The 16,509-nt window shown below is 42.8% G+C and overlaps 1 protein-coding gene across 4 annotated transcripts in view; it reads left to right on the forward strand.

Annotated features, from left to right (window-relative positions):
- The window catches only part of FHL2 (four and a half LIM domains 2), a 63,718-nt gene that overhangs the window by 26,704 nt on the left and 20,505 nt on the right, over positions 1-16,509 (forward strand). For 2 of the 4 annotated variants that reach the window (XM_074964582.1, XM_074964576.1), the window contains one exon: positions 15,261-15,437. In XM_074964582.1, the coding sequence (XP_074820683.1) occupies positions 15,282-15,437 (156 nt within the window). In that variant the 5' untranslated portion in view covers positions 15,261-15,281. Of the gene's footprint in view, positions 1-731; positions 893-7,511; positions 7,531-15,260; positions 15,438-16,509 lie in introns of those variants that run through there. The other 2 variants (XM_074964589.1, XM_074964570.1) reach the window with 2 other exon arrangements.

Consider the following 16,509-nt stretch of genomic DNA (forward strand, 5'->3'; position numbering starts at 1 on the left):
CCCTTTATTTAACACATGGCCATTGGAAGGGTTCTCTGTATGGTCCCCTAGGTGTGCAACCTGCTTCTTTAGCTTCCAACTACACAAGGGAGATTTTGAATGTCAGTTGCTTCACCTTTCCTCCCTTCCCCTAACCCCCCCACCCCCTGACTAAGGGGGTAAAAAAAGCAGGAAGGGCTATGACTTCATGGACAGGTGCACCCATTATACACACATGCTCCTCAGAACACCAGGGACCTTATCCATCAAGTACCTAGAAAGAGAAACAATGTAAATCAATCCATTGTTTAGAGAAGCGTGAAACAGTGCAAGCAGATTCTTATAGTACTTCTAACCAAATTCTTCATTCTCCCAGCCAGGTGAGGAGAAAATCAGTGAAGGGTTTGTGCTTGAATCGCTCTCAGCCTTTCTTTCTGCAAGCTGAGCTCTCTGGGCTTTAACAAAGCTCCATTTCTAACAAACATCATGGGGTTAAAAAAGCAAATGTGTGTGGAGGGGGGGCGAGGGAGCCATTTTCGGAAGAGGGCCAACAAAGACAGTGTGGTTAGGAAGGGGGAGAAAAAAAATCTACATCCTTGGAAGAAAAAGTGTTGAATGCCAGCTGCACAGAGCCTAAAAGAAGGAGTGTTTCTGATGCTTTTGTCTCCTTATATGGTAAAATGATACAGAGGGGTTTCACTAGGCTGTGAAGGCAGCAGCCTGCTTCCACACAATACTGGCTGCAGAGCAGAAATCAGAAGAGCTGCCCTTCACAGGCTGTAGAAATCCCTGGTTAGCTGTGCAGCTGTATTCTACAAGTAGGGCCAGGTGCTCTCCTTACATATTTGTTAATGGATGTGACTCCCTGTCCTGCCTGGTCCAGGGAGAAACATTGACTGCCCGCTTCTGCTCTGTAAGTAGATATCCCTTCCCCCTCCCGCCCCCACCATTGACTATGCCTTAGGAGTTAGTGATTTAAATAACAAAGGGTGCAGAGTGAGAGATGTTTAATCTTAAAACAGTTCTGTATTGGATAAGGATAGGAGCAAGGGGAGATATTTAATCCCCCCTAAAAAACACAGGTAGGGCTGTGAAGAGGCTAGGAAGAAGGGTTTTTCATAAAAGCAGATCCTTCTGTATGTCCCTCTGTAAGTGATATCTTAAGCAAGGTGATGAGGCATTGAGCCATTTTATTGTGTTACTATTTTTACTACTCTATAGGCTATTGTATGTTTATCTGATCCACAGGAAAGGTCGTAAAAGTAGGAGCTCAGGTTTTGTTTTGTTTTTTTTGTTGAAAAAACACCTCCATTAATACTTCCTAGCCCAACAAAAGAACTGATTATTTTTGCACTGTAGCAATAGCTGATGCACATACAACAAAGGTAGCTTTGCCTATTTGCTATCCCACACCAGGGATAAAATGTACACTGGAAAAGGGTGTACTTTTTTATTTGGAGAAATTTAATTGGAATGAAAAGCAATAAATAGCTCTGAATTTTTTCCTTTTGCCATATATATGTATAAAATGTGTATGAAACCATAATCATGTAGGTGGATTATCATGGATTTTTCTGTACGCATAAGAGAGGAAAGATCATTTCAATAAATAATGCTAACTTTCATTTTTCTGCTTTAATTATTATTCTAAACCCTCGCCCTATCCCCAAGGTAATATTTGGGTTTTGATATATTGTTCACAAGACAGCATCCTATTTCCATGTACATAACAAGGTTCATACTGAGACCCAGTTACAATTCCAAAGAGGGAAACCAATAATGGAAATATACACAAGAAATGTCATTTTGTTGTTCAACAACAACTAGAGGTATGTTGATTAAGAGGATTGATTACAAATAATAAGCGTTATAACTAGCAAATTTGGATTAAGTAATGATAATGTGACAAAATCTTCCCTTGGATATGCATATGCAGTTTCTGTTGACTTCAACTGGAGTTGGCTTAGGCATATCAAACAGCTTATTGCAGCCAATTGGTAGGGAATTTTGTAATTAAGTTTGCAGTTAAATTTCTATTATGATCCCTTATTTTCATTTGTTTCTACATTTCAGAAGCTCTCTCCTTTAGGGCTAAGATCTTTGATTTATTTTTCCTTAGCCAAATTATGACTTTTTGGTTCCTGAAAGTTTGAGAAAAATTGATTCAGCCATTTGGATTTGAAACCCCGGCCAGCACCCCCTTCCCCCCGCCTCACTTTTTTCACTGTATAAAAATTATTACCCGATTCCCCATCCCGGGCAGATAACTGAAAAAGGGTGGGCTTTGAAAGTTGGCTTGTAGGTAGAGCTCATTTTAGAGTTCTGTATAGCCTTGACCAAGTTTGAAAAATGGATGGATACTAATAGAAGCTGGATACTAATAAAATTATAAATGATTGGAGGGCGGGGGAATTGCTGTTGAGCAGGTGTCATAGTGGAGAAAAAAGTGGGAGTACTTCACCATAATCCCACAACATCTGGATGTTTTATACTAAAGTTATTAACAGTGAAACAGCTAACAATGTTCGTATTTACACTGTTATCATTAGGTTGAGAATTAACACTTCATTGAGATGAATAGGGCAGCTCAGATGGTTCAGCTGTTGCTGAACATTCAAATCTTCCATGGTCACTATGGGCTTGCATATTTTAGCAATCATAGGGCTAGATTTTCTGTTTAAATGAAGACTTACATTCTGCAGAACATGATGTGGTCACCAGACAATTAGCAGTGTTCATGCCACTATATACAAGCTCAGTTCCACCTCTGCTATGATTTTTTTTGTCGATTATCACTGCTTGCTACTTATACTCTAGGAGAATGTACATAGACGCTCCAAAACACAGTTCCTGTCCTGAAGACAGGGCAGGCAATCAGGGTGGCTGCTTTGGATGCCAACATTTGGAGGTGCCAAATCCCCATTTGGGGGGCAGGTACGGAGAGGGTGCTCGACAGTTCTGCTTGGAATTTTTGTTTGTTTGGGGTGTGGGGGAGGTTGGGTTTTTTTGCTTGCAGCACCTTTCGGGTGAGTGGGAAGCACTGAACGCATTTTCCACCTCTGGCAGCAAGACACCTAGGCTAGCTCTGACTGAAGAGTTTTCAGCTAGGATGCTATCAAGGATACTGGACATAGACAGGGCCTGTACTCTCTGGCTTTCCGGCTTCCTAACTAGGGTGTTATGATTTTTAAGCGAGCTCAATGAAACCTGGTTGTGAAATCAACATGGACGTTTTCCCCACCCACAGAGTCAGGCACTCAAGCACAGGGACTGGAGCTGTAACAGTTTACATGATGAAGATTTTAAATGGCTCATAGAAACTTGCATGACACTGTCCTAAAAAAAAATCCACTAGGTTTGAACATCAGGAGCTGGAGAAAATCAGGATTATGACAAAAGTTACAGCTCTTGCAATTATAAGATCTCATGACAAATTTTGTTGCAGTCTGTAAAGTCAAGCTTTAATTTCAGAAAAAAATTAAGATCCAGTTCCAAAACCCATAACCACATAAGTAAGTCCATTTGGCTCAATTCTCCATTAAATAAGCTGAACCTTGTGTAGTCATTTACTCCTGTGTAAGCTGGGTGTGAAACACTGTCATATTCGAAGGACAGCATGTTATCTCCAGCTCACACTGATGTAAATACCTACACCTGATGGAAGGTGGTAGGCTTTGAAGGTCAGCTGGGACCATTTAAGAAGAGGTCCTTGCTTTTTCTTCCCTGCAAATGAGCCATAAAGCTGCCTTAAAAGCAGCTGGGGGTTCCCCCATTCTGGGAATCCCCAGCAGGCATAAGGTCTGCTCAATGCCATTCCTCCAACACCCAGAGGCTGGTTACAAACTCATGTAGGTTAGAGCAGGCATGAGGCTGTTTCACCTTGTGCTGGGGAATAAGCTGGTCCCGGGTAGCTTTAGCGAATGGGTGGAGGATAGAAAGATGGCAGCTCAGTCAGCCCCAAGGACTGGGGACCTTATTTACATTTTTTGCCTGATTTAAAATTGCACAATTAAAATTATGTTGCATTTACATATACTGAGTTATTTGTGATGCAATTTTACCCCAAATGAGGGTAGAAGATAGTAAGATATTGGCAGCCTCCAGGGAATAAATCAGAGGTACACCAACAGCCACAGAGAAATCAGAATATCAAAAGTATTTAGCTATGTATGTGAGTAAGTATATAGAAAAAGGTTTGATCAGGAAACACTGCAGGTTTCCTTCAAAGCTGAATATTCAAGTACCCCTGCCTGTCAGAAAGCTAAAAAATGATGGGTCTTATTTCATTGTTAATTTGCACGTGCCCCTCTCTATAGAATAGTTTATTATAATAATTAGGCTGCTGAGTAGTAACGTACACACTAATAATAGTACAAGGAACTTGAGTGAGTTTAACACTGCAATAAGAACGTAAACTTCTGCATTTCAGGGCTTATGTGAGTTAATGCTGCATCACCATGAATGGAACAAGTCACTCTTTCTCCCTCTTTTTTAGTATAGTTTTTCATCTCATCCCAAAGTCTTCTTCATTATGTGTTTAATTCTTAAACATTTTTGTTCAGCAGAATAGATGATCCATTATTTTCAAAGTCTTATAATTTTAAAAGTAGACACAGAATTACTTGAGGGGTTAAATGGATTGTAACTTTTTAAAATAACTTACATTTAGATAAAAAACCCGCACAGAGACTCAACTGGGATCTGGACATCCAGCTGATATGTCATTAGACTTCTAGCCTAGGTCGTAGGAGGCTGGGTTCAGAGACCATGGTCTGACAGATGTCTGGTGTGACCATGGACAAGTGACTAATAGTCTCAACACCCTGTGAAGTAGAGAAGTACTATTATCCCATTTTACAGGTGGGGAACTGAGGCACAGAGAGAGTAACTACATTAACAATTGTGAGGTGCTCAGATATTATGGTATTAGGGGCTATATAAATACCTTGATATATAGATAGATCATTGTTATTTAATGTGTGTAAAGTACCAAACTGAGAAACCTTCTATTTATCTATAGGAGAGGTAGAGTGATGCATCCTTCCATGCTTTCCCTGGTTTTGCTGAATGACTTCTGGGAGGTCTTAAGAATGCTTTTTGCAAGCTCCAAACTCTTTGTTTTATTCTTGGAAACACATCCCCAGTCGCACATGAAGCAAGGAACAAATCCACAGTTAAAAGATTTGCTTTTTTCTATCAGCACTTACTGGTCAAGATCACAGTCTGACTACAGTCATGGGGTTTGAGGCTGGGCATGTTCTGAAAGAGAGCAACAGCATATCTTAAGATGCTTTGGTTTCTCAAAGGCACAGTACTGAATTTTCCCACTAAGCCCTTGGGTCCTGCTTACAATAAGATCACTGTACCATGGTATTAGGAGGCTTCCCTCCCTTCCCCTTCAAAAGAAATGACAAAAGAAAGAAGAGGTGGACAACCAGCCAATTGAGAAAGAAAATTAGCAGCAAAGTTTACACAGAGAGTGGTTAAGCACCTGTTAACAGAGTTAGTACAGCTGTCATTATACAGGATACACAGGTCACCAAATGGAAGAGATTGTTGAAGTCATGCTTCCCCATGATGAAAGGAAGTGCAGAAGAGGAAGTTTCTGCCCACTCCCCTCTAGGAGTTTCCATGTCAGTGACCTTCAGAAAGATGGGATGTCTCTATGCTTGGAATGGGGGTGTTGGTACTCAGGTTCACATAGAAATATCCTTGAAAAGTTCTTCTTTTTTTTCCCTCCCCCTCAGCCAAGGACGGGAAATGTGCACCTTCATGGAGAAGAAGTACAACACCAGCCACCCTGAGACACTGTGCTTGTGGAATACGCACAGCAGTGCCCACTACTGCACCTTTCCCCAGGGTGCAGCACAGACCACTGCCCCTGCATCGATCCGTTTGTGAGTCGAGTGTCATTGCCGGGGCTAGACTTCCTTGGTCCTTACATGTTAGGGATGCAAGGTCCAGGACTATACCTAGCCCTTGCCCAGGGGCGGAAAGCAGGAATAGCCCCTTCTGCCCTCTTTCCACACTGGACTAGGTACAATCTAGCCCCAGGTGTTTTAACTCTCCTGTTGTCTTTATTAGCTCTGTAAAGCAGATTAAATCTGGAAAACTTTAGAGGACTGTATGCCAGGAAAGAGAAGAATCACATGAAAGTGACACCACCACATACTAGAAACACGGACAGTTAATTGCCAAAAATGCCACAAATTCAGCCACCTCTGAGACAACACACAGGAGCACATGCAGAGAACTGAGATCTTTCACTAAAGATGCATAGCCTGACAGACGTTCAACTTCGACATATTTTAGCTATTTGTGTTTCCTCATACTGAAGATCAGACTAACCCTCCTGAGAGCCACATGGGTGCTACCGAAAGCCCTAAAATAGACTTTAAAAAAGCAATGGTGTGCAATGACAAAGCCCAGCAAACACGGAAGTCCAGCTCCTCAGCCAGTGGAAATCGGCATAGCTCCATCTGGCCCAGAACATGTTACAGCAAGACAGTCAGCTCCTCTTCCTGAGAATCAGGCATAACACTCACCGTAAACGAATACTCCTTGCCCAATGGCTACTTAGAACTCAAATAGGCGCTCAAAGGTGAGCGATCTTACCTCCTTCTCCCCATCAGCCAGCCAGTCCATAGAATCACCCTAGTTTATTGTACAATATCTATTCCATATTAGGGTCCATACAGCTCAATTCAGGTGGATTTCCATCTGCCCTTTATGCCTTCTTTTCCAACTAATGCTTCTGGTAAATGTTCATTTAGTCTCTTCTTCAAATAAACAAAAAAAGTAATAACATTAGCCTCTGATGCCTGCATGGAATTATGGTCTTGGTCAGAAAAATTATTAGATCTTGGAAAATGCGCAGGCAGATGGTGCAACAAGATGATTGATAACAATTGTGCCCATAACTGCGAAGTTACGGGAAAGATCATCTCTTGGCAGTAAATCTGTTGTATAGTTCAGACTGGTACATTGTAACTACAAAGGACATCATAAATCTTTACAGTTTAGCCTTTGGAACATTAACATAAATAGTTTCCAAATGCTCCGTGTCTGCATGGACTTTGTCAGTGGAGTTGCCAGACAGAAATCTTCCTTTCTTGAATGAAGGAAAATAAAAGGTTTGAAAAATTCTATATGCACACAGCGGTTTTTTAAAAAAATCACATGTGTGGGAAGTGTCTGAACACCTCCAAGGAGCACTTAATTTCTAAACAGAGGGTTAGCAGAATCTCATGCTCACAGGAGTACAGACTGTGGGTGGAATCCTGGCTCCACTGAAGTCAATCGCAAAGCTGCCACTGATTTCAACAGTGCCTGGATTTCATTCCATATCTCAGTATGCCATTACAGTGAGAGTTAAAAGCTTTGAGTCTTTTAATATACTTTGTCTCCTACATTTTATAGTGAGGATATTTCCCTCTTGCTTTTACCGTTTTTCTTTTTAGTGTTTCTCAGTGTGGCAGTGTAAATTTTAGTAACCAATTCTCTTCTAATCCGCTTACTCAATGGAAAAAGGAAAGGAAGCACATTGTAAAGGTAATGTATTAAATTATTCTTTGATTATTGTCTTACAATCACTGCCCTACTTGGCATGGCAGGACCTGGACATATTAACATTCTGGTCATGCTGAAGCGTCCATCTTTTTTTCCAGGCCTGTGAAGAAAAGGTTGCCTGAGAATTTCTGTATTCCTTTGGAGCTTTATTTATGATGTGGATCATGGTAGAAGTGAGATTTTATGATGGGATAGGCTTGTTTATTACTAGGATTTTGATGAGTACTGATGTAAATAACAACAGCATTATTATTAATTTGTATTATGGTAGCATAGGCGCTGACTCCGTGGGTGCTCCAGAGCCAGAGCATCCCCGGTAAAAAATTAGTGGATTCTTAGTGCTCACTGGCAGCCCTCCCCATCTGCCAGTGGCCCGGCCGACCAACTTCTCCCTCTCCCAGTGCCCCCTGCTCGCCGCAATCAACTGTTCTCCAGCATGCAGGAGACACTGGCAGGGAGGGGGAGGAGCGGGGATGAGGCATGCTCGGGGGAGGGGGTGGAACTGGGCAGGAAGTGGGAGGGCCGGGGATTGAGCACCCATGGGGCTCGGAGGAAGCCGGCACCTGTGTATGGTAGCAGCTGGAGGCGTTGTTGTGTTACGCACTGAAGAAACACAATAAAAAGACAGTTCCTGACCCAAAAAGCTTACGCTCTATCCATGATACCAGCCAAGAAGAGGGAGTTCTAGGAAAACAGTGAAGCAATCTGATTAGTTTATTAAGGCCTAGTCTACATGAAGAAATTAGGACAGCATAATGATGTCGCACAGGGGTGTGAAAAAATCCACACTCCTGAGTGATGCAGTTAAACTGACCTAAGCCCTGGTGTAGACAGCACTCGGTCAGTGGGATCTAGCTGCTGCCTCCCGGGGAGGTGGAGTACCTGTGCCGACGGGAGAACCCCTCCTGTTGGCATAGGTAGCGTCTTCACCGAAGTGCTACAGCTGCACTGCTGCAGTGTTTTAAGCGTAGACGAGCCCTAAATAGCAGTATCAGTCACCCACTGTCTAGGCCAGAGGTGGGCAAACTTTTTGGCCTGAGGGCCACACTGGGGTTCCGAAACTGTATGGCGGGCTGGTGTAGTGTATTAAATTGCTCCCCGTCGGAATGTGTTACTTATGGTGTACTACTTATGGTTGCCAGTCCTGGTGCTCTGAGTGGCATAGTAAGAGGGCGGGGAGCGAGGGGTGTTGGATAAGGGGCAGGGAGTCCCAGGGGGCGGTCAGGGAACAGGGCGGGTTGGATAGGTGTGGGAGTCCCAGGGGGCGGGGGTGTGGATAGGGGGCGGGGAAGTAAGGGGACAGGGAGTGGGGGGTTGGATAGGGGGTGGTGTTCCGAGGGGGTGGTTGGTGGCGGGGGGTCCTGGGAGAGGGCCGTCAGGGGACAAGGAGCAGGAGGGGTTGGATGGGTCAGGGGTTCTGAGGGGGGCAGTCAGGGAGCAGGAAGTGGGAGGGGGTGGGGACCAGGCTGTTTGGGGAGGCACAGCTTTCCCTACCCAGGTGTAGTGTATTAAATTGCTCCCCATAGGAATGTGCTACATACGTGCACTACTTACGGCTGCCAGTCCTGGTGCTTCATAAGTAGCACATTCCTAAGGGGAGAAATTTAATACACTACGCCTGTCCGCTCTTAGATTCATAGTCAGAATCTAATGTCAGAATGGTCAGAAGGGACCATTATGATCACCTAGTCTGACCTCCTGCACAACGCAGGCCACAGAATCTCACCCACCCACTCCTACGAAAAACCTCTCACCTATGTCTGAGCTATTGAAGTCCTCAAATCGTGCTTTAAAGACTTCAAGGAGCAGAGAATCCTCCAGCAAGAGACCTGTGCCCCATGCTACAGAGGAAGGCGAAAAACCGCCAGGGCCTCTTCCAATCTGCCCTGGAGGAAAATTCCTTCCGGACCCCAAATATGGCGATCAGCTAAACCCTGAGCTTATGGGCAAGATTCACCAGCCAGATACTATAGAAAATTCTTTCCTGGGTAACTCAGATCCCACCCCATCTAACATCCCATCACAGGCCATTAGGCCTATTTACCATGAATATTTAAAGATCAATTAATTACCAAAATCATATTATCCCATCATACCATCTCCTCCATAAACTTATCAAGTTTAATCTTAAAGCCAGATAGATCTTTTGCCCCCACTGCTTCCCTTGGAAGGCTATTCCAAAACTTCACTCCTCTGATGGTTAGAAACCTTTGTCTAATTTCACGTCTAAACTTCCCGATGGCAAGTTTATATCCATTTGTTCTTGTGTCCACATTGGTACTGAGTTTAAATAATTCCTCTCCCTCTCCGGTATTTATCCCTCTGATATATTTATAGAGAGCAATCATATCTCCCTTCAACCTTCTTTTAGTTAGGCTAAACAAGCCAAGGTCCTTGAGTCTCCTTTCATAAGACAGGTTTTCCATTCCTCGGATCATCCTAGTAGCCCTTCTCTGTACCTGTTCCAGTTTGAATTCATCTTTCTTAAACATGGGAGACCAGAACTGCACACAGTATTCCAGGTGAGGTCTCACCATGTTTTGTTGGTCTTTTGTTGGTGAGGTCTCACCACCAGTACATTTGATGGTGTTACTGTGTAAGCAGCTCTCAGTTTCTGTAATTTCAGATAACGGAGGACAGACTTTGGGAGGTGGAAATAACTGGCCTCTTAGAGTCCAGTTATTTCCACCTCCCAAAGTCTGTCCTCCGTTATCTGAAATTACAGAAACTGAGAGCTGCTTACACAGTAACACCATCAACTGCCTGTAATCCTGTACAAAATATGTGCACACAGTGTTCAGTGAGGAAAATATGGTCAATAATAATTCATGTTGCTAGTTCCAGTTTCAGGGCTTTTGATGAACTGATTGTTTGTCTTTTAACTAAGCGAGGAAACTTTATTTTCACTTCCATCTTAAGGAAAATCAATTCTTCTGTATTTTCCACAGTATGCATCGGATGAAGTGAGCTGTAGCTCACGAAAGCTTATGCTCAAATCAATTGGTTAGTCTCTAAGGTGCCACAAGTGCTCCTTTTCCTTTAGGTAAGAAAGATGGTCATTTCAGTTATTAGGACCCAAACCATTTAAGGCTTTATAAGACCAAAAGCAGTTTAAATCTTCATCTGGAAACCAACGGGCAAACAGTTCGAGTATGGTGCACAGGTATACTGCAGTCCACATGGGAAACCACTTCACAAGCAGACAGTTACACACTCTGAAGTAATTTTTGAATGGTTTTAAGGTGTAGTTGCATACAGCTCACAATGCAGCAATTAATTTGAAAAGAAATTAATAATTGTAACAAAGTGCACCTAAAAGGAACTCTCAGCCTTCTAACCAAAGGCAAATAATAAAAACAGCTGCTATCTACATATTCAGAATGAGTGGTGGGGTTCAATAAGACCCCCAGTTAGTGAACCTGAATAAAAGAGTAAGTATTCCTCATGCAGGGAAGTGGACATAATCTCTGCTGTTTCTTTCAGTTGCTTTCCCAGTCTATAAGCATTAATTCAATCTTATTTGAACTGAATCTCAGATAGCTAACTCTCCTCTATGTCCAAGTCTCTCATAGACACTGGATAAATCAGTCAACTGCATTGGATAGGATCAGAGGATATAGGAATATAGGAATGGGTGTCATCTACAGACCAGCTCATACCTCCTTTCTAACCCATCTAATGGCCCATAAACAAGCTGAATAGAAATAGCAACTGAAGCCACCCCATGGCTCAGTGCAGGTTAGCAATTGCACAGCACTACTCACTGGGATCTCTCAAAAAGAAGGAATGGAAGCATTCAAAAGCGACCCCGCTAGCCTATGCCATGGTGTGTCAACAGCTCAGTGGTATAAAATCCCACTGACAGAGCAAAAAGACTCAGCATAGACATCTGGTCTTCACCCACATCTCCAGAAGGAAGCATAAAACAACACAATCAGTATAGTGTCTGTGCAACAGCCAGGACTCAACCAAATTCATTAGATGCCAAGATGACCAGAGGACTCTGGATCTCATTTGAGTTCCCTTCTCTACAACCTTCTGAATAATCATTCTTTTATGAGGAAGACTGGAGTCTAGTTGAGAACTGGAGTGATTGTCAGGGTCAAAAGGTGATTTCTTAGTGAGATCCTAATAATCACTTCTTTAAAAGAAGACTGGCTGTCAATGCCTTCCTGTGGGATAGCAAGTGTCATGGTCTAATAATGGCTTCAGCAGATCCTAGGTTATTGATATAGAATCCAATTAACACTCTGAAATTCGGTAGGTTCTTGTCCCAAGATCAGGCCCAGTATTATCATAATTACTGCTTTGAGAGCCCCCTGGGGCACGCCAGTGACAACACCACTCACACTCCGGGAAGACCTTCTGTGATTGTAAAATTGTTATTATTAAAATAGTTAATCCAATAAGTGGACCAACCCAGACAAGTAAAGTGATGTAATAGAACACTGTTAAGGCAGCCGGCACAATTACAGGCACGTACTCGCTCTATTCTTGGGGAGAGCTCTAGAAGTTGAGACAGATCCTAGTCTGATTCTGGCATGCCGATGAAGAAGTCCCAACGGCTGTACCTGAGACCAGATGTTTTATAGACCTTGATGGTCCTCATGCATATGTATGCATAGCTCTTCCCTCCTTTACCATACCTTAACTTCCTTGCTCTTAATATTAGAGACCCCTTATCCTATAGCTAGTACTGTAATTAAGCAAAGGTTATTAACATACATCAATTGAATTAATATGGTTACCTGTGGTTAGGCATCTGCAATATTTCCTCAAAAAATACTCTAAAACTGGTAGGTACAGACTGTCTTCTTGCAATGCTTGTGACTGTTCCAAAACAATGAACAGAATCTTATGCCATCCTGTGACTTAAGATCACCGTTAGTTTACTTACTTATGCTAGCTTATTGAGTAACTGCTGTTATGCAGGCTGAAAGGCCTTATACTTATGGTAACTGCTTAAGCTATTTTTATAGATCTAGGCCTACAGATCTCGCATTTGTGCTAGCAGTTCCTTACCCCTTTATCTTATGATTGCTGCTATAATTACTGTACAGCTACAGGAGCATAACTGAATTCCCAGGTTGCAGTCTGCACACCATTCCCAGGACCTTTGGCAGTGGCCAGGCCACACCTCACACAGAAAGCACTCTGTCTCCCCATCATATTTGACTCAACTACAGTACAGACCCATTTACGCGCGGATGTCGGGAGTCAAGCCATCACGACCACGTGTTAACGGACCGTGGATTAAGAGGGCCGTGCTGAAAAAAGTATCTATGATTCACTTGGAAAAAAACGACGTTATTTTCTGCTCTTTCTGGCTCGCATTTTCTCTGTCTCTTATGCAGTCTGTCATTCGCCGCAGATGAATGATTTTGATATTTTCTACATTTTGCTCCTCCATAAATCTTACAACAGTTTCTACAGCACTAAGGTCTTCTGTGGGTGAAATTTTGACCTTTTAACAACATCCTCTTCCTCCTCCTCCTCGTCATTGTCATTTAGGGCCTGCGTTATTAGAATTCTCACCATCACTTTCGCGGTCTGACGTAGCCTCGCAGCCCATTAATATTTCTTCTTCGGACAGAAATTCTGAAGTCGGACAATCTTCATCCATCTCCAGCCACTCGGTAATGATTTCCGGTGACATATCCAAACTAAAATTTTTTATCATTTGAAAGAGAAGTTTACCTTTATCCTCTTTTGTCTGCGTGCGTGTTTGTAGGACGTCTTCTTCCAAAAATCCTTCAAAGTCTGGCTCTGAATCAGTGCCTCTGCTGGAGTTTTCTGAGTCTGAGCCGTCTTTGACAGAAAAGGCATCACCGAGAGCCTTTATCCAGCAGTTTTCAATGGACTTTTGTTTTACTCCATCCCAAGCTTTCTTAACTAAATAAATAATTTCCTTCATGTTTAACTGTTTCAGGAATTCGGAAATGCCTGAAGACGTGCATGACACAATTGCCGAAACCAGTGATTCGGCTGGAGGATGGACTGGACAATTGTCAAGTAGCAAAAGTGCTTTGGCTTAGAGTTTCTTCAACCACAGATGCTTACGAACAGCTGGAACAAAGCTATTGTGGAACCAGTTGTTGAAAAATGTGTCTTGTCATCCAAGCATTTTTGCTGTTAGCGTACATTATTGGCAGTTTGGCTCTATTGAGGTGATTAAAGCAGTGGGGGTTATGAAAGCGGCCAATGAGAAGAGGGGCAAGCTTATGGCTGCCCATCTTATTACTACAAAAAAGAAGAGTCACACGATCTTTTATCTTTTTAAATCCAGCTGTTTTCTGTGTCTCGTAATTAAAGGCTAAAGTCTTATCAGGTAGCAGTTTTGCAAATAAAGCTGTTTCATCACAATTATAAAGTTGTTCTTCATGGTAGTCTTCATTTTGTAAAGTAGATTTTAACTCGGCGGGAAACGCGTTTGCGGCCGATTCATCGGCTTTCTCCAGAAATCGATACCTGCGCTATGCCATGACGCTTTTTAAAACGACTTATAAACCCCTTGCTGGCTTGGAATGATTCATCCCCCATTACATTTCCATATTTTGTCGCTTGGGCTGAAGGATTGGCCCACTTAGCGGCATTCCTTTCAGCCTTTCCTGAGCAAACCCCATGTGCATGGCTGTGTCTGCTGTGGGGTTTGCTGAATAACACGCACGTTTTCCCTTAAGCCCCGCTGCAGAATCGATATTTAGTACAAAGCCATTCCATTTAGATTCATTTTTTAGCCATCCTCGGAGAGTTGCTTCGGCAGTCCCAACATCTTTTGAAACTTTGGCCAAGGTTTTTTAGTCGATCTATTGCAGCTAGCTTTCCTTCTGCAGTGTAGGAACGCTGACACTTGCCCTCTGCCATTGTATTAAGCCTACGGTTAAAATTTTCTAATGTAGTATATAAATTACTATATAAAACTACTATATATTATATATCTCTCTAGCGTGACAATGACTAAGCATGTGTGATAAGTCTTTACAATATTGGTAAAGACATACAACACGTTTCCGCTCCGCACTTCCTGTCGATTTCTAGGTCAGTGAGTTAGTGAGCAAATCTGTAGTGCTTCATAGCAAGTTCCTGTGCTGCGTGTTAACGAGTCTCACGTGTTAAATCGGTAGCACTGGGAGGCATGGCGCTACCGCGCTTTAAGCGGATTCGCGCATAAACGGGTCTGTACTGTATCGCTATATGTGCAGAAAGCTCACTTCAAATCTGAATGATATAATCCACAAAACAACTTGAAAACTCTTCACAGCAAGAAATGCTCAACTCGGACACTGGATGAAACAGCTCAGATTAACCAGGTTGTTCACCAAGCAAGACCATTCTGCTGAATCAAACTTTGTAAGCATTATTGTGGAAGAAAACTTCCTGTGGGCAGATTATTTCATTACTGTCCATTATGAGGATGCTTGCACCTTCCTGTGAGGCATCTGGCACTAGCCACTATCAGAGACAGGGTGCTGGACTAGAAAGACCACTGGTCTGACCCAGCACAGCCATCCTTATGTTCCTAATTTCCCCTCACATGAGGATTTAATTCATTAATTAATAAAAAGGTGTTGAAATTACTTAGCATTAAATTAAGTATAGGTGTGGTACAATGCAATAGGTCTGAAGGGGATCTATGCCATCTCGTTGCTTTCATTGGAGTTCAAGATAATAAGTCATAAGTCTGAACCTGCTTGTTTTCTTCTTCATGACAGGTCAGGATTCTAGACACCAAAATGACTGAACGCTTTGACTGTCACTACTGCAAGGAGTCCCTGTTTGGCAAGAAGTACATCCTGAGAGAGGAGAGCCCCTATTGTGTGAAGTGTTACGAGAGCCTTTACTCCAACACTTGTGAGGAATGCAAAAAACCAATTGGCTGTGATTGTAAGGTACCTTGGACTTGTGTTTCATTGACATCACTTCTGTCAAAATAGATTGGATAGGTCCATTCCCTGCATAAAGCATGCACCCCCCCACAAGGGATCCCCACCACATTATAGAGGGATCTGGGTGGAAGATGTCTGCTCCATAACATCTTATTGACTAGGTAATTAAGAACCTGACCTTCCAAAGTGCTAAGCACCTCCTTGGAGATCCAGGGGAATTGAAAGAGCTCAACACCTGTCAGGAAGTGCTTCGGTCCAGATTTCCAAGAATATCCAGTAATTTTGGATGCCTAACTTGATTATGCCCAGGCCCACTTTTCCAAGGCACTGAGTAATCACAGCTCCCATTGGCTGGCGTTGCGGATGCTTAGCACCTCTGAACATGAGGCTCTAGGGTTCCAATGCTGGACACCCAAAAGAGTGAAATACCCAAAATTATAGGGGGTCACTTTTGAAAACTTAGGGTTTAACCTCTGCCTCAGTTTCTCTATGGGTTAAAAAGGCTATTAATAATTACCTGCTTTACACAGCTGGCGTTAGGATTGTTTGAATGGAAGTGAAGTGCTTCAAGTGAAAACTGGAGAGTATTTTTTACCATCTAGGGGAAACTTAGAACATCAGCCTTCTGTTTAATAGGTTAAAAATGTTACCGAGTTTCTCTCCAAGTGATAAATGTTAATATTTTAGCTGTTCATTTAACAATAAAAACACTACCCAAGTAACATGGGGAGGAAGGGGAGCTATGAAACAGACAACATGCGTGTCTCATACACTCTTGTAGCAGAAAGTGTCCATAAAACTAACAACTGGCTACCCAGGAATTCCCCCCTGTAGTAGAAGCAACAAAGAGTCCTGTGGCACCTTATAGACTAACAGACGTATTGGAGCATAAGCTTTCGTGGGTGAATACCCACTTCGTCAGATGCATGTAGTGGAAATTCCCAGAGGCAGGTATAAATATGCAAGCAAGAATCAGGCTAGGGATAATGAGGTTAGTTCAATCAATGAGGATGAGGCCCTCTTCTAGCAGTTGAGGTGTGAACATCAAGGGAGGAGAAACTGCTTTTGTAGCTGG

Source organism: Natator depressus, chromosome 1 (genome assembly GCF_965152275.1).
Source record: "Natator depressus isolate rNatDep1 chromosome 1, rNatDep2.hap1, whole genome shotgun sequence".
NCBI classification, from domain to species: Eukaryota; Metazoa; Chordata; order Testudines; family Cheloniidae; genus Natator; species Natator depressus.